At 36.1% G+C, this 20,709-nt stretch overlaps 1 protein-coding gene across 2 annotated transcripts; it reads left to right on the top strand.

Moving 5' to 3' along the window:
• The first annotated feature begins 1,434 nt into the window (after positions 1–1,434).
• LOC129303495 (cyclin-D3-1-like) lies at positions 1,435–3,258 on the top strand. 2 transcript variants are annotated; one of them, XM_054942854.1, is made up of 4 exons: positions 1,435–2,111; positions 2,193–2,394; positions 2,486–2,616; positions 2,715–3,258. In XM_054942854.1, exons 1-4 carry the CDS (start codon positions 1,611–1,613, stop codon positions 2,982–2,984), a joined length of 1,104 nt encoding a protein of 367 aa, XP_054798829.1. In that variant the 5' UTR covers positions 1,435–1,610; the 3' UTR covers positions 2,985–3,258. The 2 variants fall into 2 exon arrangements, with proteins under 2 accessions (XP_054798829.1, XP_054798828.1); XM_054942853.1 differs by having other exon boundaries at positions 2,712–3,258.
• The last annotated feature ends 17,451 nt before the right edge of the window (positions 3,259–20,709 follow it).

Here is a 20,709-nt window from a genome sequence, read left to right as displayed (position 1 = left end):
ACATCTCAATGTACCCATCCGCTGAGATTAAACACCCAGACGGAGAGAAAAAGAAAACGGATATTTCAATTTTCAATTATAACTCACCTACTGATCCCTGAGTTTTAATTTTTTTTTTCAGTATTTTACAAGTATTATATATTTTGGTTTTCTTAAAACTTATGCAAATTTCGTACATGTATGCTTTTCAATTCCGAACCCCTCGAAATCTCAATTTGCCCCTCTCCACCTGTTGTGTGCGTGTTTGTGTTTTTCTTTCTTTTTTTTTCCTCGGAAAAAGTTTGCATATAATGCACATGCAATTCAACCATGGCTCTTCCTAGTTCTTACCGCATACCAACTCTTACCGTCTTCGTGCTGGCAGTCAAACAAAAAAAAAAAAAAATTATACCAGCTGATGCATGTGGATTAAATTAATTTGTGATGGATTCTAAACATTTGATATTATTATATTCACTAAGGAAAAACATATAATCACCAGTTGTTATAATTTTGTTGAGTTTTGGTTTTTGTCTATATAATTTCTTCAATTTTTATAATTTTAATAAGGTTGGGTGACATTTATATTGAGGTCCATATAATTTTAGTGTTTTAAAATAATGAAAAAATTATTAAGATCAAAAGTAAAATCTAATAAAATTATAAGGATGATGATTGTGTTTTCTCATAATTAAGATATAAAGATATAAGTAATTTTATTGTTGTCAAACTTTTGAGTTAACTCTATGAGTTTATTGTTTTAACGTTTTTAACTTATAAAATCATATTAACTCGTTTATAAATTTAAATTAAATAAAAATTAATTAAACTTGTTAGTTGACTTTTTGAGTTTATCGTTTTTAAGTTTATAACTTATAAAATCATGTTAATCCGCTCAAAACTCATTGAGCAAGATAAGTATATATTATGTAAAACTAATTTTATAGAAGCAGTGGGATTTGGTTCAATGAAAAATAAAACTAAAAAAACCAAAAATTAACATTAATAAAAGAGAAAATAAAAAATATCAAAAATAAGTTATTATATTTTAAAATTTCTATATTAAATATAATAATTTATAAATGTAGATAGATTTAATTTTAATTATTTATATTCAAAATATATTTAAATTAAATTATGATTGTATTTTTTATTTTAATTATTTAATCATATATTTTTAAATATTATTTATTAAGGAAAATAAATTCTTGTAAATTTAAAATTTAAAACTAAAGTTTAAATTTACATCATTGTCAGTTTTTAAAGTCGCAAATTTAACAACCTTGAGTAATGGAATTGTTTAGTCGCTTGCATTTTGAGAAATATACCGGACACTGGAAATACCCCAAATTTACCCCGCAGAGTACAATCGTCACGTGCCGAGTAACTGTGATGCGTGGCCCATGAATCGGGGCAAAATAAAACGACTCGCGGCGAAACCTCTCCGATATAACGCTCGCTTTTGCTTCTTCGTCAATTCCCTGTGTCTCTCTAACTCTCTTCTCTCTCGTTCTCGCCCTCGCAAGCACTTGGAGAATAGAGATGTCTCCGTCAGGGCATATCACGGCCCTTCTTTGCCCCGACGTATGACGAACTAGACAAAGATTCCGACTTGCCGTCGCTTCACAAACATGGCTCATCATCCGCATCAGCTAGACAACCCCAGGTTCCACTTGGATGCCTTGTACTGTTCGGAAGAGCACTTGGAGGAACAATCAGGCCCCGAATATTTCCACCACGAATTAGAACAAGTAGACGAGTGCTATCCTGGCAGTGACGCTCAAACAAAGGCACCTCCGGTGTTGCTCGAACAGGACCTTTTGTGGGATGATGAAGAGCTAACGTCTCTGCTGGCCAAGGAACGTGAAAGCCAACTCTGTACGCTACTGGAAACCAACCCTCTTCTCTCCGCAGCTCGCAGAGAAGGCGTGGAGTGGATTCTCAAAGTGAATGCCCACTACTCCTTCTCTGTCCTCACAGCTGTTCTTGCCGCAAACTACCTCGACAGGTTCCTGTTCCACTTTCAAATTCAGGATGGAAAGCCTTGGATGATCCATCTTGCTGCCGTCGCTTGTCTTTCCCTCGCGGCCAAGGTGGAGGAGACCCACGTCCCCCTTTTACTCGACCTCCAAGTGTGTACTGCTTCCACTCTGTTCCTTGTTTCCTTCATCGGGATGAACATTTTGATAATTCATTTTCTTTCAATTGTGTAGGTGGAGGAGAGCACATACCTGTTCGAAGCCAAAACCATCAAAAGGATGGAGATTTTGGTGCTTTCCTCTCTTGAGTGGAAGATGAACCCTGTAACCCCACTATCGTTTCTCGATTACATGACTCGGAGGCTGGGCTTAAGGGATTATCTCTGCTGGGAGTTCCTCAGGAGGTGCCAAGGCATTATTCTGTCCCTCATTACAGGTAATTTGGTAATGCTCAGTTCAATGATCGACTCGGACGGCTAAATAATAATGCATTTTTCAAGTTTCGACTCGTGATGTATGAATTGCAGATTCGAGGTTTATGAGTTATCTTCCTTCTGTGGTGGCGACTGCGACAATGATGCACGTTGTGAATGGTGTGGAAGCCGGCCTAGGAGTGGAATACAGAAACCAGCTTCTGGGTATTCTGGGAATCGATAAGGTTAGTTATCTTCTTTTCTTTTTGAAAGTTCGGAGTTGTGAACAACTTAGTTGAGTGTAGATGGTGCATTTAACATTTAATGTTTGGATAAATAGCAGGACAAGGTGGATGAATGCCACAAGCTCGTATTGGAATTTACGACAGAGTACCAGGTGAAGCAATCCAACAAACGCACGTTTGGTTCCGTTCCAGGAAGTCCAAACGGTGTGATGGATGCGTCATTCAGTTGCGACAGCTCCAATGATTCGTGGGCCGTGGCTGCGTCTGTTTCGTCGTCACCGGAGCCTCTCTCGAAGAAGGCCAGGACTCAAGATCAGCTTCTTCTAAACCATCCTACTAATTCAGAATTCCTCAGTATTCCTCCCTGAATCCCCCAATCCCTGCATCTAATCTTAAGGATGGTCTCTGTATGTTCAATAATACTAATCTATCCCCATTGTTTTCCCCCTTTTTTCTATGCCAAGTTAAATTGCCAACTGTCTCTGCGTAAAAGCACTTGTCCGCTCCAAATTTGCAAGTCATTAGATAGACTTTCCACAAAATCTGAGATCGATTGGAAGCGGTCGAGCAGAGATCGTTGGCATTTTATCCGGAAGTAATTAAAGTACATGATCATAGTAATGAATTATTAATTCATGAGTATTACTTTCCCGTAACTGTTTGAAATGAAGCAACATACATGCTTGTCTTGCTCCCAAAACTGAGAAACTTGTTGTCATTATCTCAAGAGAACTTGTAATTAGTAAAGCTCAAACCATAATTCCCATATAATTTTTGGCCGAGAAATGGTTAAAGATTCCTAGTAGTGAAGTGAGTCGATATGTTTGCGGGGAATCAAAATGTGAAGCGAGCAGGGGGCGTTGGTAAGAGGGAGATTCATGAGAGGGGGAAAAACATGTCGGCCACTGGAGGCTATTCAAATACAGATTTTATGGCCATTCTTGGTGTGTTGACCTCGTTGAGAGTGTCAGTTTAGAGTCGCTTTTGTTTTGATGTGGCGTTTCTATTATTCGGTGCTCCATGAGCAGTTAATTCATTTTTACATTTAATACCTTCACACTCTCCATGTGTTTAGATTACAATAGACATTATAAAAAGCATTTGCAAAGAGCTCTCCAGCTGGTAGCTGTATTGATGTTTGATCCCATGCTTTTTCTCTTTCTTTATTTTCTTTTTATTTTTTATTAGAAAAAAGAGAAAGATGTTCTTTTCCTTGCTCCTTTTGTTTTCGCATAAACCAAGGAAGACCTTTGTCTTTATGTATTTGATGATCTTGCGGGTTCTGCCAAGAAATTAAACCGATCGATAGATGAAATCATTCGCGACAAATATATATTCATAGCTTCACGAGATCTAAATTATAGTCGAGCACTTGTCTGTTGAGTAGGAGGACTATTAGTATTCTTAGTGTTGATTTTGGATTTGAATGCCTTGCGTTTAGTCTCTTCCTATTTAATACAAAGTTACTTAGAGAGAAAGAGCAAGGGAGAGAATAGACTTTCACTCCTTTTTCTTCTCTGTTTTAATAGATATAATCCGTATATTTTAACAGGCTGCAAGAATCCGTGAGACTAATTCCGCCCTCGTAACGAAACAAAAGAAAAAAGAAAAAGAGGGCGAGAGTGTTGATTTTTTTTTTTTATAAAAAAAAAACGTGTCAAGGAACGAAAGATGGAGATAGGAGGGTGTCATTGACATTGAAGTTAAATTATGAAATTATTCATCAAAGATTGAATGTCATGTTTCATGAATATTATTTATTCATTTGACAAGTGAAAGGTCTTAGAAAATAGTCGAGTAACAGGGCCTTGAATGGCCGAATAAATTTTTATAAAAATTAGAGAAACCAAAATCATACAAGTAACTAGTTATAGATTACATATATACATGCATACATATATAAATATATATATTAATGTTTTAAAAAATGACGTACCGTGAATGTCGGAGTTTATATGTTATTTTAATAGTAAAAGGATAGCTGGTTTGGGAGGTTGTTTGACCATGTTGCTATGATAATGATATCTTTGTATAGTACAAATATAGAAGTTGTGGGATTTGGTGCAAATCCTACAGTAAGACAGCACAATTCACACCCACATGCAGCTTCACCTTCGAAATCTCGCATGGGCACAGCGTGAATCCTCAAAAAATCAGAGTCAAGTAACAAATTAAAAGGAGCAACCCGAGAGGGAAGTACGCGAGAATATACAAAAATGGAAGGATCATAGTAGGTTCAGGTTAGACAAGGGAACAAAGATTTTGATTGCAATTAGATGCAGATTCACAGATGGAGCAGAAAAGGGAGAGAGGCGAGGAATGTTGAAACTGGGGAACCACCATGTATTGATCTGGTTGGAGACGTGTTTGTTGTTTGCGTGCTTTTATGGTGGAAAATGCGGGTAGACACTGTAGCTCGTATTTCAAACCAAAAGAAAAAGGCCATATAAGACAAATGAGAGTATTGCTCCCAAGGAGAAACCCACTTGATTGATCTCACTGACCTCCTTCGTCTTCCCTTTCTCTCTTTTGTGAACACGTCTCATTATTTTGATCCTTTTGACTCGCTCCTCAATAAAGTCTTCATACCAGTCCTTGAGAGAATCGTATTCGGTGCCATCACTAACACTGAACTACGCCCCGCTCAGCCTGCCTCCAACTTTTTGCTTTTTAAATCCGTTCCCTCCCTCGGGCTTTCATCCCGTGTCATCTTCCTGTTATTTATCTACTCTACCTCTAAATCTACCATATTACCATTAATTTAAAGGGCAAAAAATTAAAAATATCTTCAAACTTTTCTTTCTATGACACTTCATACCCTAAACTTTTTTAAAAGTAACGCTCGAAACTATTAAAAAATGTGCAATTTTGCTTTATAATTTTCAACACAAAGGGACTTGTCGTTGGCATTGCATTTGAAGAAATTGGCATCGCAAGACTGAAGCTGATTCGAGTTTTGATGAGTCGAAAACTTATTCATCCCAATCCATCTCGTTTCTGAATTCTAATTGACTTAGGCTAGAATGTTCGAAAGACAAAGGTAGGTTCTTGCCAACAATATTTTCAGAATCGAACCGGACATTAAACCAAAAAAGTCAACAATTCTCGGTTCGCATGGTTCAACCAATGGTCTAACCGGTGACGTAATAATTAAATTAAAAAAAATTATATATGTATATAATAATTTAAATATAAGAAATACATATGAAATTATCATTTAACTTAAAAAAATTAAACATTTTAAGTTTATCATAACTTAACAAGCTACATGATATAACATAATATCAAATGATTAAAAAAATTAGTTATTTTTAAAAAAATAAAAAAAGATTTTTTTAACAGTCCGTTTTTGAAAACCGAATTTGATTCCCGGCTTGATTCCTGTTCTCGGTCCGATTGCTGGTTCAAAACAACTCAATCCAGCTTAACTCTTAAAATGACTTTTTCTTATGAATCAGACCAAAAGTCAGACCGATTAACGATCGGACCGGTTTGAACTTCCGGTCCTGTTTTAAAAACACTGCTGGCCAAAAATGATTTTTGAAGAATAAGGCTCACTCAACGTGAGTGGCCTAGGGTACTGTGCTCATTATATAATAAGAAATGGTTACAAATGATAGGCCACATCATCACATCTACAACCTTTTAAAGAATAAAATGATAAAAAGAATAAAGAAATATAAACCAAACAATACATGAGCCTACTACAAATAAGAGTTAGGCTTATGTGAAGAGCTAAGCTTTATGACCTTTGATATACTCGTTTCATTCCCCTGCAAACAAAAGGGTACAAGATGTAAATCGAGTTTGTTCCGCTAAAAAAGAAAGCAAGAAGAACTCAAAGGTTTCGTAAGTAGATCAGCAAGCTGATATTCAAAAGGTACATGATGAATAGCTAGAGTCTTCACAAGAACTAGATCATAAATGAAATACTAATCAATTTTGATGTGTTTGGTGCGAGTGTGAAACGTAAAATTAGAGGATGAAGCTACAGCAAAAACGTTATCACACCAAATGACAGAAGTGAGACACGAGGAAAGCCCAAGTTCATGAAGCAAGGAACGCAACCAAATTAATTCTGCTATAGTATGAGAAAGAGCGTGATATTCAGACTTTATACTGGAAAGAGCAACCACAGTCTACTTTTTAGAAGACCGTAAGACAAGAATATCACCATAGAACACAAAATATCCTCTAGTGGACTGTCGATCATCAAGGCAGGATGCCCAGTCAGTATTAACAAAAGTAATAAAATCAAGATGATTAGTTTTCTTAAGATGTAACCCGAGGTTAATAGTACTGTGCAAATATTTGAGTAACCTCTTCACAGCTTGCCAATAACATATAGTAGGTGAAGAAAGGAATTGACTAAGTTTACTAACGGCAAAGGCAATGTTTGGATGTGTATTAGCTAAGTATTGAAGAGATCTAACAATACATCTATAATTGTGGCAGATGTAAGAGGTGGACTATCAAACTTAGACAAAGTATGACCAGGGACCATAAGAGTGGAGTATGAAAAAGATTTAGACATATGCCATTTAGATAAGAGATCAGAGATGTATTTGCTCTGATTTAAGTAGAAGCCATTAGCATCACGTGATGTTTCAATCCTAAAAAAATAATGCACAAATCCCATATCCTTTAAGGAAAATAGAGCATTCAGCTTAGTGATAAAAACATGTTAAGCTTGAATTATTACTGTCTATGACAAGTATATCATCAATATAAATTAAAATAAGAATAAGTTGATCTCTGTTTTGAAAGAAAAACAAAGGTGAATCACTTTTACTATTGATGAATTGCCATGAGAGTAAAGTAGTCCATGGCCAATCAAACCAACCTCGAGGTGCTTGCTTTAAACCATAAAATGCCTTCTTCAGCCAGCAAACATAATTGGGTCTTGCTGAATCAATGAAACCCTTTAGTTGAGTCGAGTAAATTGTCTTAGAAAAGGAAACCATTAAGGAATGCATTATTAATATCCAACTGTCGGACATCCTTGTTCTAAGAAGCAGAAAAAGTTAGCATAACTCTAATAGTGGAAGGCTTGATTACAAGACTATAAGTTTCTCTATAATTTATACCTAGTTCTTGAAGATACCCTTTAGCAACAAGACAAGCCTTATAACATTCCATAAAATGATCAAGCTTGAACTTAGTTTTAAATACCCAGCAACTAATAATAACATTGTAAGAAGGTCAAAAAGGGATGAGATCCCACGTATCATTCCTCTGCAAAGCAGCAAATTCATCAGCCATTGCTTAATTCTAGTAAGTTAATTTCAAAGCTTCAGAGACAGAAGAAGGCTCTATAACCAAACATTGGGAATCATGTTGAACCAAACCAATAAAAGGTTACTTGGGCTTGGAGATGCCAAGCTTGCCTCATGTGACCATAGGATGAGTATTCTGCATTGGTTGGGCTAATGAAGGAACATCAATACTAACATCAATATCAACCAGATCTTACAAATTGGACTAGAGATAGTAGAATCCAATAAAATTGACAAACTTGGACTATTTAAAGAAGAGACCAAAACTGAAGTGCCTTTTGATGGAGATGCTAACAGTAATAATGTTGTTGAAATATTAGGACGTTTAGAGGTTGAACAAGAAGGCAATGACGTGGCATTAGATAACTCATACAACGACATCGTGGAAGGAAACAGTATATCGTCTTTATCCCTAAGATTTGCATGAGTAACAATAGAATCAGGTAGTGAGCTTAGCAACCAAAAATCATAGGAGGCAATTTATGTATGAGGCCTTGATGATGAAAATGATCCTGAAAAAGGGAAATCATTTTCATTAAATATCACATGTCATGAAATGTAAAGTCATCCAGAAGAACTCAAACACTTGTATCCCTTATGTCAAGAACTTGGACCAAGATAAGGGCGTCATTCACTATGAAATTTCAATTTATGCTTGTTAGAAGGACGTAAGCATGGAAAGCAGGCACAACTAAAAATTTTAAAACCTCCATAATTCAGTTTGGCCTTAAACAACACTTCGAATGGAGATAAATTATCAAGAACATGGGTTGGTAATCTGTTGATAAAAAATATAGCATTCATGAAAGCTTCCCACCAAAAATTTAGAGGCACAGAAGCTTGGGCTAGCATACTCAAGCCTATTTCAACAATATATTGGTGCTTCCTTTCAACTCTTCCATTTTTCTCAAACATATGAGGACATGATTAATGAAAATTGATACCAGAATTTGCTAAAATAGATGTAAAACTATAAAATTCACCTCCTTAATCACTTTGTAGATTTTTAATTTTCTTACTAAACTGATTTTATACCAACTTTTGAAAATTGTAAGAAGGCAGATAATGCTTCACCTTTAGATCGTGAAGGATAAAGCCGAGTAAACTGACTAAAATCATCAATAAAACTAATGTAAAACTTGAAACCAAACTTTAAAATAATTGGAGATGGCCCTCATAAATCTATGTAAATAAGATCAAGAGGAGCTTTAGCTCATGATTCAGATAAAGGAAATAGGAGTTTGTGCATTTTGCCATAACGACAAGCATTACAAAAATCAAAAGTTTCATTACTATCAAATTGTATATTACAACTTTGCAAAACTTGTTTGACAATACTACAAGAAGAGTGTCCTAATTATCGATGCCAAGTGTCTAAAGTAGCAACTAAGGCTATTGGCTTGTTTTTAATGTGATCATCATCAGAAAGCTGAAAAACTCGATGAAGGGAACTATCAACCTTATAGAGTCCTTCGCACCTCTTTCCTCTAAGTAGTACTTGATTTGTGCTCATTTCCTTCACAACACATCAATTATGATAAAACTAGATTAATATATCATTACCCAATATAAGTTTAAAGACATTAAGCAAGTTTTTCGTTATAGCAGGCACAACTAGAACATCATTAAGGATCAAGTGTTTATTATTGCCACAATTGATATAACTAAAGGTATGACCAACGATGTTTAAGCCTTTACCATTTCCCATAGTTAATTTACCCGTACCACTGGAACCAGTGGTTTAATGAGTTACATGATTGGAGGCTCCACTCTCAATATACCAGGCAGGATCTTAAACCCTGTCAAAGGATGCATAGTATGTTGTGGGAGAGGATGAAGCATTCATAAGATGCATAAAGTTTATATCAAATTTATGAAAACAATCTTTAACCATATATCTATATTTGGTACAAAGCTGACACCATGGCTTGTTACGATTATTCTTACCATGACCACAATTTCCCCTCCCATGGCCTAAACCTTGCCACAAAGAGTGAGAGCCCAAATGAGAACTAGATCTAGAACTAGAACCCTGACCAGGCATGGAAGAATTAGAAGAAAAACTCAAATTGGCAAAAGCAATACTTACAGTGCTAACACTATTGATATGTTCAAGATGCCGTTCATAGTTGAGAAGATAGGATTGAAGATCTATCCATGATAAGTATGACTTGTCCAAAAGATGAAAAACTATGGGAGTATAGTCAACATCAAGTCCAGCAAGTGTCTACATACAATTTTTGATACGGCAAGAGGATAACTTATGAGAGCCATATGACCAAGCAAAAGCTTTATACGATTGATATAGTCTTCCATCTTCAAAGACCCTTTTTGAGTCCTCTAAAACTCAGTCTTCATTAGCACAAGATGAGAATGAGTGTTAGAACAGGTCAAATCTATCACTGCCTTCCATAGTTGAGCAGTCGTTCGACAATAAAGAACTGGGGAAGAAATGTTGGGGCTCATAGACCCAGGAAGCCATCCATAAATCAATTGGCTATCAGAATGCCAATCATCAAAGGCAAGATTTACAACAATATCAGTTCCATTGAAAATAAATTCTTGTAGAATAAGACACATGCTAGTGAGAAAATTTTTGAGATAGTGACCATGCAAGATGGAAAGCACAAAGTTGTGCCAAAGCAAATAGTTCGATCGATCCTACTTGATTAAGACTGTTGAGGAGAGGTACAAACATGGTGAGCACATTTGAGGAAGAGATTTCAGCAGAAATATGAGGTATAAAACCAGAGGAAGCAAAAAGAGACATGGTAGGAATTACAGTAGTGAAGGAAACAAAGAGTGGTGCACTAAAAGTAGCAAGAAGCAAAGAAAAGGCCATAGATGCTCTACTCTAATACCAAGAAATGATTTTTAAAGAATGAGGCTCACTCAATGTGAATGGCTTAGGGTACTATGCCCATTATATAACAAGAAGCAATTACAAATGATAGGCCACATCATCATATCTACAACCTTCTAAAGAATAAAAGAATAAAGAAATATAAACCAAACAATACATGAGCCTACTACAAACGAGACCTGGGCTTCTGTGAAGAGTTGGGCTTTACAACCTCTAATATACTTGTTTCAAGAAAGCAAAAATGGTAAGTGAGAGCTTGAAGAGCATTCTAGCAATAGTGATAATGCCTCTAAGATGCAAGCAAGGATATTCGAACATGTAATTAATCCCACATGCAAGAGATCTACATGTAAGCTTTTGTGGAAGAAGCTCATCGATGAGGAAATGGTGCAATGGCACCCTTATGACATTCAATGAGATGACCCTCTCATTACAGCACAGTGAATGTCGAACCAAAGTAACTTCTCTTTTTTCCTACCCTCTTATCCCAACCACATAAACCTAAGAATAGTGAGTGCCAAATGTGTGCTATGTGTTTTCTTTATTGTCTCTAATAGTATGGATTGGATTGTGGTTCTAGTTTACTATGATCCTTTTTCATTGAAATTGAAAGTTTTAAGAAACTCGGGGCTTCTAAGATGAACTCATTTATAAGGAAGAAAATTTTTCAAGCTCATTTTGCTGTTTATAGATGATTAGAAGACAAATGAACTACCATGAGCCAAAATCTTCAAAGATGCGACGTGACTAGGTGAAGCATTTTAACGACTTGAGTAGTTTCAATGATTCTGGCTTAGTGGTAGGTTTAGGTTTAAATGTGGATTCATGTTCGACAAATGGTGGGTTTCAAGATAAAAAAAGGTTAAGGTTTTTTTAGACAATGGTTTTAGATTTAGAGGTGAGTTTTAGATGGATTTTTTTTTTTACATCTGGCACAAAAAAGTCAAAATTACAGTCAATAAACAGGTAGACTAATAGCAAGGCAAAATTGCACGCTTTTTAAGGGTACCGAGATGCCATTACTCTGAAAAAAAAGTTTAAAATACCATGCGCATTTGAAAGAAAAGTCCCCAGACATTTTTTTCCCCATTTGTCCTAATTACCTCATGATTACAAAAAAAGGATTGCCTTCCTGCCTAACCTGCACACGAATTACCATATTTCTATACAAGAATCTTTGCTTGTGCAGGGGCACGATAAAAGTGAATGGTTAAAAAGATATTTATTTTATGAAGAATCATATTTAAAAATCTTCAAGATAATTATTATAAATAAAAACTAATAACAAATCATTATTTGAGAAAAAACAAAATCATTAATATCATTCTAACAATGAACAATTCCATATTCATTATTTTATATGAATAATTCTCTTGAAAAATTTTAAATGTGATTCTCTTTTCATTATACTCTAGGTTTTTATTTTTCTTCTCTCGAGTCTAGGGGTGTTCATAGGTTCGGTTTGGTTTGGTTTTGGGCAAAAACCAAACCGAACCGAACCATTCGGTTTACTAATAATTGGGACCTGATCGGTTTTTACAAAGTTTGGTTTGGTTCGGTTTTATTTTCGGTTTGGTTAAGGTCTTGATCAAGTTTTAATACACTTGTTTAATTTTTTTTTTCTTTTCTCCATCTTCATAATGGTGCTATGTACTAAAATTAAATTTAATTCTTTTTGACTCCTTTTTTTCATAAATAGAGGTATAAAAATATAATAAAATTTTAATGTGATAACAATAATTAATCATAAAAATTCATATAAGTTTTTAATATTAAAATTATTTAATATTATATATTTTCATTCAGATCCTTTGAAAATGTTTATCTATATATCTATATTTTAATAAATAATGAAAAACTTATTATATAAAATTCAAAACAAAATGTTTCTTGTAGATAAATTGAATGCTGAGGCTTTTAGGTTGTAAATAATTAAATGATGATCATAGCATGATTATTATGATTACTTAATATTATGCATTTCATTCAAGTATTTTAAAAATGTTTATTTATTATTATAAAAAATTCAAAACAAAATGCTTCTTGTAGATAAATGGTTATATATTTTATAAATAAATAAATAAAATTTTTTTAATCAAATTTGGTTCGGTTTTGAACATCCTTACTTGAGTCTTTCAAAGAATGAATTATTTATTTGGGAGGAATGAAGAATGGATTGCAAATATGGGAAGGGGTTTTTGAGCCCCCTACCATTGCAGGGGTTTTTGAGCCCTCTACCATCTCTTGTTCTTTTACTTTTTCGTATTCCCATCTTTTCACTCCACTGAAGCCGTAAAGACTGCTACAATTTACAGTATGATTGTTACTTGCTCTCTTTAGGGGATTCTCCCGTTCTTTCTGCCTTTTGGAATTCTTTAATTATTTCAACCGGCCATTCTTTTCGCATTCTATAAACACTGCGATTTGGTCCCCGGATAACTTCAATTAAGATTCAGAGAAGTGCAAAAGGTAGATGGCAAAGCCCGAAAGGATATAAAGAAATGGCAGGGTGGCTCGAGTACTGCTATGCGTGCTAGACGCATCGCGGGACCATTAATATAGGTCAGTGCACAGTGCAGGGAGTGAATTAAAACCAAAGCACATACCCAGTTCCCTCGCACCCTAATTTTGCTCACAAATTCCTCCGATTAAATACGGTCTCTACGCACTTTTTCGTTTCTTTGCTAATTACTAATCAGCATTCCCCAAAAAGTTCTAGTCCATCGGAGGAAATCACTGTGCGCCAACAGAGACTTTTCAACTACTTTATACGAATTGTATGCCATCCCCATTGATATTAGTTTAAAATGTGATACCCGTACTCGGCCTCTTTGTTTTTCTCCTTGTTCATTTTTTATTGGGTCTGTGCCTCTAGAAGAAGAAAGGACACGGGGGGGCCCACGGAAACTTGAGAGATGAAACGGGCGCTGGCAGGCCATGCCATGCTGTGATCTACTGCCGTCAGTCACAATTCACAGGCCATAATATTGGATTCGGATATGCGCATGTTAAATGTATTTCCTAGTTTACACACTGCAAGTACGAGCATGATTGGATTTGGAGCAACAATTAAGAGCAGAATGGAAGGGAAGGGGTGTAATTTGAGAGAGAGCGTTTGGGGAAACTGGAGGTGGGACCTGAATAGTGGGATTAATTACAAAGTGATTGGCAAGCGAATTAAAGAGCAAGGGACAGGGGATGCACATTCCCGACGTGAAAGTCATAATGAAGGAAGCAGAAAGAGCATGGTAGAATCCAAATGTGAAATTTAATTTGCCCCCAGTCCCCAGACGCAGGGGATGTTCAAACCAGTTGATCACATGCAATTTCTAGAGTAGAGAGAGAGAGAGAGAGAGAGAGAGGGAAATGGGCTTGTGGGTTTGGGCTGGTGGTGTCACCATCCAAGGACCCAGGTAATGCCAAACCTATAATCTGTTTCTGCTTCTCAGCCTTTGCTGGCATTCTGAGATCAAGTGATTGGGTAACCGCATCTGGACATGTGGTCCATTCTTCATCCCCCGTGGTCCATGTATACTTTGATTTTTGTTTAGCCATTTTCTCCAGAAAGAAATAGACGGGCAAGGTATTACATGCAGAGATTTGGCTGTAAAACTGAAGGAGGGATCCAGAGAGGCTGAGATTGAAATGAGGGGACGGAATGTGTCATTGCATGTGGAGCGGAGTGATGATGATAGATTGGAAGGGAATGAGAGGAAAGGGACATGAGCAGAGGCTTTCAGTGTCGGCAAGGTTTAGGCCAAAGGAGAAGGAAATCATGGAGAAATTGGCGCCAAACTGAACAACAATTGAATTGGAGGATTTCGAGAAGCATAAGTTAACGAAGGGTCACATTTGCACTTTGGCCATATCTATTGAAAAATCAGGACTCACAAGTGCTGCCACACTTGATGTTGCAGCACCTGCATCCCAGTCCCTCACACCAACATCAATCACAAGTACTCACAAATGACTCTGTCAATGCGTCGGGAAAAAAAGGCTATGGCAAAATATAGTTGTTCCCTGGATTTTGGCCAAACTTTGTTTCCTCTCTCGAAGATTTGGGTAAGGGCCCTCTTACTGCCATATAGACCTGTTTGGTTTTCAGTCCAATGGAGCACAATGCACATTGGAAAAGTGGCCTGCTTCTAAGAAATGGGTCTGGGGGAACACAATGAAGCCATATGCTCAGCAAATAAATGATTAAATGAAGCCGAGTGGAAATAAATGGACATGTTGAGTGGAGTGGTGACAGTTCAAGATTAGAGAGAAGAATAGTCGTGTCTACATTCCTCAGGAAATTAATGGACGTGTGGAACGATGGGCCAAGAACAACAAGTCTGTGTTGTTAATAGGCTGAGATACATCTGACCCAGAAATTAATACAAGAAGATCTGTTGGGCCACAAACATAATTGGAACGACTCGGGGGGGGTGGGGGAAGAGAGGGAGGCCGAAACAAGACAGGTAGGAGCACAGGAAAATCAGGTTTATATTGCATCTATGATGATCGAGCGAATGCCGAGGCCTATTCAAATATCGCATGGCTGGCTATTCCAACGTTGTAATGTAAAGTAATTTTATTTTATTTTGCGTTTTTAATTTGACTTATTACAAACAATGTGTAAGCTGTGTTGTTCTCGCTTTTGCTGGATGTGGAACCTACATACACTTGTAGTCTTTTATATGAAACTTCCGACTTGTTTTGTCAGAATTTAAAAAAAAAATAATTATTAACTCTGTTTAAAAATTTAATTATTTCTTAATTTTATCCCTATTAAATATATATAATTTAATAATATATTTTTTCTCTTCAATATTCAATAGAAGTCGAGTAGAAAAAATTGCAATGGAAATTAATGAGTTAATTTATAAATAGAATAATAAAAGTCTTTTGACTCTGCCTTATAAATAAAACTGGATAGAGTATATATTAATTAAGCTTCTCGCTGGAATTTAAATCATTAACTAGTTTTGATAACAAAATGCGCTGATCCGTAAAATAAATTAACCAAACTTTCAAAACATTTTTTTGGTCGTTATTATTATAAGACAAAATTAAGTGACTATCCAGTAACTTTTTTCTCCAATTTTACCTCAGCTAGTTATTGACCTTTGAATTTTTAGACAATAATTTATTAAGATTATTAATTGAAAAAAATTATAAAATTAAAAAGTTACATATTTTGTCAACAATTTCAAGGATGTAACCACCATTTTTTATAGGCATAGAGTTAATTAAGTTTGTTTTATAGTGGAGAACGAAGGGAGCAAGGATGAGCATGCCTTTCTTTTTTCCCCTGCACAAGTCTCCACCGGAAAATTCGAGTCACTGCAATATTGTATAATATAATTTTGGTTTTGTTTTTATCTCTTTAGCTGTACTGGTTTATATTTTTTTTATTCATCTTTCTCATCGTTTAAGATTTCTAGTCGGTAATAATTAGGAATTATCTGGACAAGTGAATGGTAGGCGTATGTAAAAATCAGTTGAAGAATATAATATTTTAAAAAATGTATCTCATGTGATGGCACAAGAGCCGTCGTGTAGCATAACAGAAGGAGTGATGAATTGTGTGAAGGAGTTTGCTTGTGGGCTTGTGTAATGCGGAAGGAGGGATTAATTGTAGAGTTGACTCGATGCCGAGGAAAAATGGAAGATGAAACTGATGGGTGGTTGGAAGAGAATTCAAAAGGAATCACGGCCTTTGGATGGATGAATGGAATGCATTCGCCGCATTATGACCGTCATTTTCGTGGGTGCCTAAAGTCACAGGCGGTGTGTCTAGTAACTGTGAATACACTTGTTGAGTTTTGACTGGCGAGAGTGACCGGCAACAAGAGCGGTGAGAATTATCCGGGCGTTAGAAGCGGGACGTGATTCCTAAAAGTAAAATGTGAGTGCATGTGATTTGTCACCCGGCCCCCTGCTTCTATTCTCCTTGTTCTTCCTTTTCTTCGTCCCTTTGCAGTGCCTAATCATCTTGTATTATGGCCATGTGGACCTTCGTTTATTCTCTCTCTTTTTTTAAATTCATTTTGGTTCATCATTTACTAAAGTCCCGTTTACTTATTAGAAATAAAAGAAATAAAATGAATTAAAAAATAATATAATTAAAGAAAATATATGAGTAGATTCATAAAAGAGATGAGTAATTTAATTTATAAAATTAAAAATAATAATTTATAATATTTTTAAAGAATGTGATAATTTTTCACATTTATAATATATGTTCATAAATTTTATTATGCTTATCATAAAAAAGGAGCATAATTTATTTTTTTTAATTCATTTTATTTCATTCATTTTTAATAGCCAAACAAGACTTTTCATTTTGTAATTATTTGTCAATTGTGAGCACTCATCGTAAGGTCACTCTCCCTGGCCAAAAAAAAAAAAAAACTCAGTCACAAGTCACGCCTACTATTTTGTCAGATGGGCGGGACACTTTCCATTAATGATCGATTGTATTGGTTAATATAATTTTGCTTTGTTTTTATCTATGGAAGTCCTAGATACAGTAAATCCGTAGTGGTGGTGCGTGGGCGTGGCTTATTTCTGCCGGAGGGGTTTATTATTCATTTAACTTGCAGATTCCGTACGTAGGTGCAGGATTATTTGGATGGATCCAAGGAACTCGAGCAATTCGATTAAATATATCTCAAATTTCAAATGTTGTTAATTTATTTGATAATTTCTAGCTGTGGGGAGTTTGTTTGATTCCTGATCAGTAATACACCAACACTAAAGACAAATGCATATTATTGGTGGAACAAATACAGGCACGCAAAAAACAATGTAGCTTTTCCTGAAGAAGGAATAGGAAAGAAGAGGGTAGAGAGATGTTGTTGGGGTAGTGAAAAGGGAGAGGAGTAGCAGAGAGGAAGGGGGGAAGCAAGGAGCGTGAAAGGGAGCAGCAGCACAAGCGTGGTGGTGGGTTCCTGGAGTATATTCTTGGGGAAGAGATTCACTCAAAATTCGGAGGGGGTGGGCGCCCTCGGGTCTCATAAAGACTCGGCACCTATATCTCCATAAAGTAAATGAGATCCTTTGGAATCATACTCAGCATCACTTCGCTATCGCTCCCACTCTATCAGGAGGTAGGGCACGTGAGGGGGTGGGTGACGTGGAAGGGGAATCTGGGAAAGATTCTCTGGCTGCTTGAGGAACGTGGGTGGGCGTGAAGGTGACAGTGGTGGATGCGACGTTCACCAATCCACATGCGATTCCGCCCCCTGTCCCCACACTCCCGCTCCTTCCCACTCTCCTCTCCTCTCATCTCTCTCTTTGGAATGCTGCTCATTAATTTCTACTCCTTCCTTTAATTTCTTGTCGTCCTTTGGGAGAAAAAAAAAAAAAAACACAACCCCCAATCAAACGAAAAACAAAATTTATATATAATATAAGAATTATCTTCTTCTTTTCTTAATTTTACCCTCCATTTTAATGTCTCGTTATTTTAAATTTCAATTACCCTGTCAACGGCTAATTGACAGCCACCACACAGATTTCAATTTGAGAAATTCGTTTTTCTATTTTACAAAACCATTGTCTTTGCAATATCTATTTCTACAAAAAGTTCTTGCTATAAACTTTTAAATTCAACTCTAATTAACTATTTATTGTCACAATATCTCTCGGTCAGACAGAAAAAGAAATATGGAGTACAATCAACCTAAAAATCCAGAAACATAAAAAATTGAGGAAAAATTGAAATGCTGTGAAAAAATGGAAATAAATGATCAGGAAAGTCAAGATAGTTTATTAGCAGGGTTAAATTACAATATCAAATATATAAAAATCACACGAGTGAGTTCAGTGAGCTGAGCTTTTAAAGTTTAAACCATGACAGGGGGCACTGTAGGAAATCACCCTTTCACATCGCGTCACGTGTTTAGTTTTACAACCGACCTCCACGTGACAGGGCTCCCCCGGTGTGCTTGTTGGAAACGGGAGATGCACGCCTCTCAAGTTTTTTCTTCCGAGGGACCGTTTCTTTCCCTCCATCGTCTTTTTCACTTCTTGTCATAAATGTCAAATTACATTCATTCATCTTTTCACTCGGTGTGTCTACATGGTTTATGGATCCTCATTATTTGGAAAAGTCTAACCCGCAGCTCCGTCTTCCTTGTAATCTCCTTCCTCACGGATAGGGTTAGCTGCTAATTTACATCCTCCTGATACTCTCCCTTGATACATTCTTCCATACTTAACATCATCTGTTTGTGTAATTATTCATCTAGTTCAATGGTGTCAGATTGATAATTATGATATCAAAATAAATATTTTTCATTTAATGATTATCATAAATAAGCATTGTGAACTTATTTTCAAAAGCATTTCAATGGTGATACAATCTGACATCATTAAATTAAAAATAATAATTAAGTGGATGGATGAAATTAAACATCAAGAAATGCATTGAGAAAATGTATGGTGGTGATTCAAATCCGGTCAGCTGCCCGTTGTGTGTATCCCTGCATATGCAATCGCAAACGCGTCTTATTTCGTTTTTTTTTTCTGGTACAGTTACTTTTAACAGCCTTGAAATACAGTTACATCACATAATGTTACGTTTCCTAATTTTCAATGCCTTGTTTGCTTGTTTACCATCCAAGTGGGCTGCTTTGCTTTCCTTTAACTGCCCCACCACCGATTTTCTTGATCAAATAAAGGAAACGGGGTTGAAAAAAAGCTGTATCTACTGGGTTCACCTCTCTCTCTCTCTCTCTCTCTCTCTATATATATATATATATATATATGTATGTATATATATATATTTTTTGGCCAAATGTTCACTTTTGACTTTAGTTTTCACTTAAAAAGGGACTGTCTATATATTTACTGCCATGGCCGCCGCCTGCGTGTTCGCGGTCCCAACTCGCACGTAAGATGTTGCAATTCACTTATGATGTTAATATCTCATGGCTTCACCGATCCTTTTTCCCGCCGACGTTACTAACTACTTAATATATTTATGTTTATGAGTACCGCAGTATTCTTTTCTGGGGTGTGCAGTGGATTCCCCTCCCGACCATCAGCACCCCAACATAAATAAATCGATCAATTGCTGCGCGACGATCCTATGTAGCGTTCTGCTTTCACCCACCCCACTCCTCTTTCTTCGCCTACTTCTTCCTTTTCTAAGACCACGCACGCCCCCGATCCAGCGTCCATATACGTATGCCTTTTCTCTATTCTACAGACATATTAACGATCCACCACCTATATATGCCCCATGTCAGTTTGTTATTATTTCAGGTAATCATAAACTCCTCCTCTGAAATGCCTGTCTCGTTTTTTATTCTGTGCTTTCCAAAAATCACCTACTATCAGTTATAACCATATTGCATTTGATTATATTAAGATCTGATCACTCATCTGAGAAAGCTGTACGTCCACAAACAAGTTTGAGAGACCTGGACTTGCAACATGCTCGCCCTCAAAGCTGGGAAGTGAGGGTTCTTTAATTTCAATACAATCGGTCAATATACAAGCTTCCATCTTTCATTAGCTTCAACATCGATTCCTTAACAAACCACTGCATATTGAACGATTCCATCCAATCACATTAATCCTTATTGTGTTTCATGTTTTGTTTTGTTTTTTTGTTATTCGTTGCTATAAAATAGACGGCCAACAGACAAACCCGACATGGTTTCTGTTTTGACTTGTTTGTTTATTAGCTGAAGTCTGAACCTCTTAGCAGCAAGGTCCGTGCGCACCGCAATAACTGGGAATCTTCACGTACGACAAATTCTTATCACGTTTAGAAAAAAATAGAAAAATTAAAATTGTCAAGTTATTTAGGACATGTTTGCTTTCTATTTTTATTTATTGTTTTTAAGAACTATTTTATAATATAGTTTTCAAAATTGTTTTAAAAAAATGAGAATCCATTTGATTATGTTAATTAAAAACAACTTTAAAATTAAAAAATATATACTGATAATGATA

Source organism: Prosopis cineraria, unplaced genomic scaffold (assembly GCF_029017545.1).
Source record: "Prosopis cineraria cultivar Desert tree isolate PC_DT_omini unplaced genomic scaffold, ASM2901754v1 PC2, whole genome shotgun sequence".
Taxonomy (NCBI): Eukaryota; Viridiplantae; Streptophyta; class Magnoliopsida; order Fabales; family Fabaceae; genus Prosopis; species Prosopis cineraria.
The sequence above is the reverse complement of the archived record's forward strand: the minus strand, read 5'-3'. Positions and strand labels throughout refer to the sequence as shown.

What these genes read in the sequence shown, in the direction of transcription:
- LOC129303495 (XM_054942853.1), top strand. Translation starts at nt 1,611, where the DNA reads ATGGCTCATCATCCGCATCAGCTAGACAACCCCAGGTTCCACTTGGAT. An exon ending in CCCTTTTACTCGACCTCCAA is followed by an intron (nt 2,112 to 2,192) that starts GTGTGTACTGCT and finishes TCAATTGTGTAG; the next exon opens with GTGGAGGAGAGCACATACCT. An exon ending in GTATTCTGGGAATCGATAAG is followed by an intron (nt 2,617 to 2,711) that starts GTTAGTTATCTT and finishes TTGGATAAATAG; the next exon opens with CAGGACAAGGTGGATGAATG.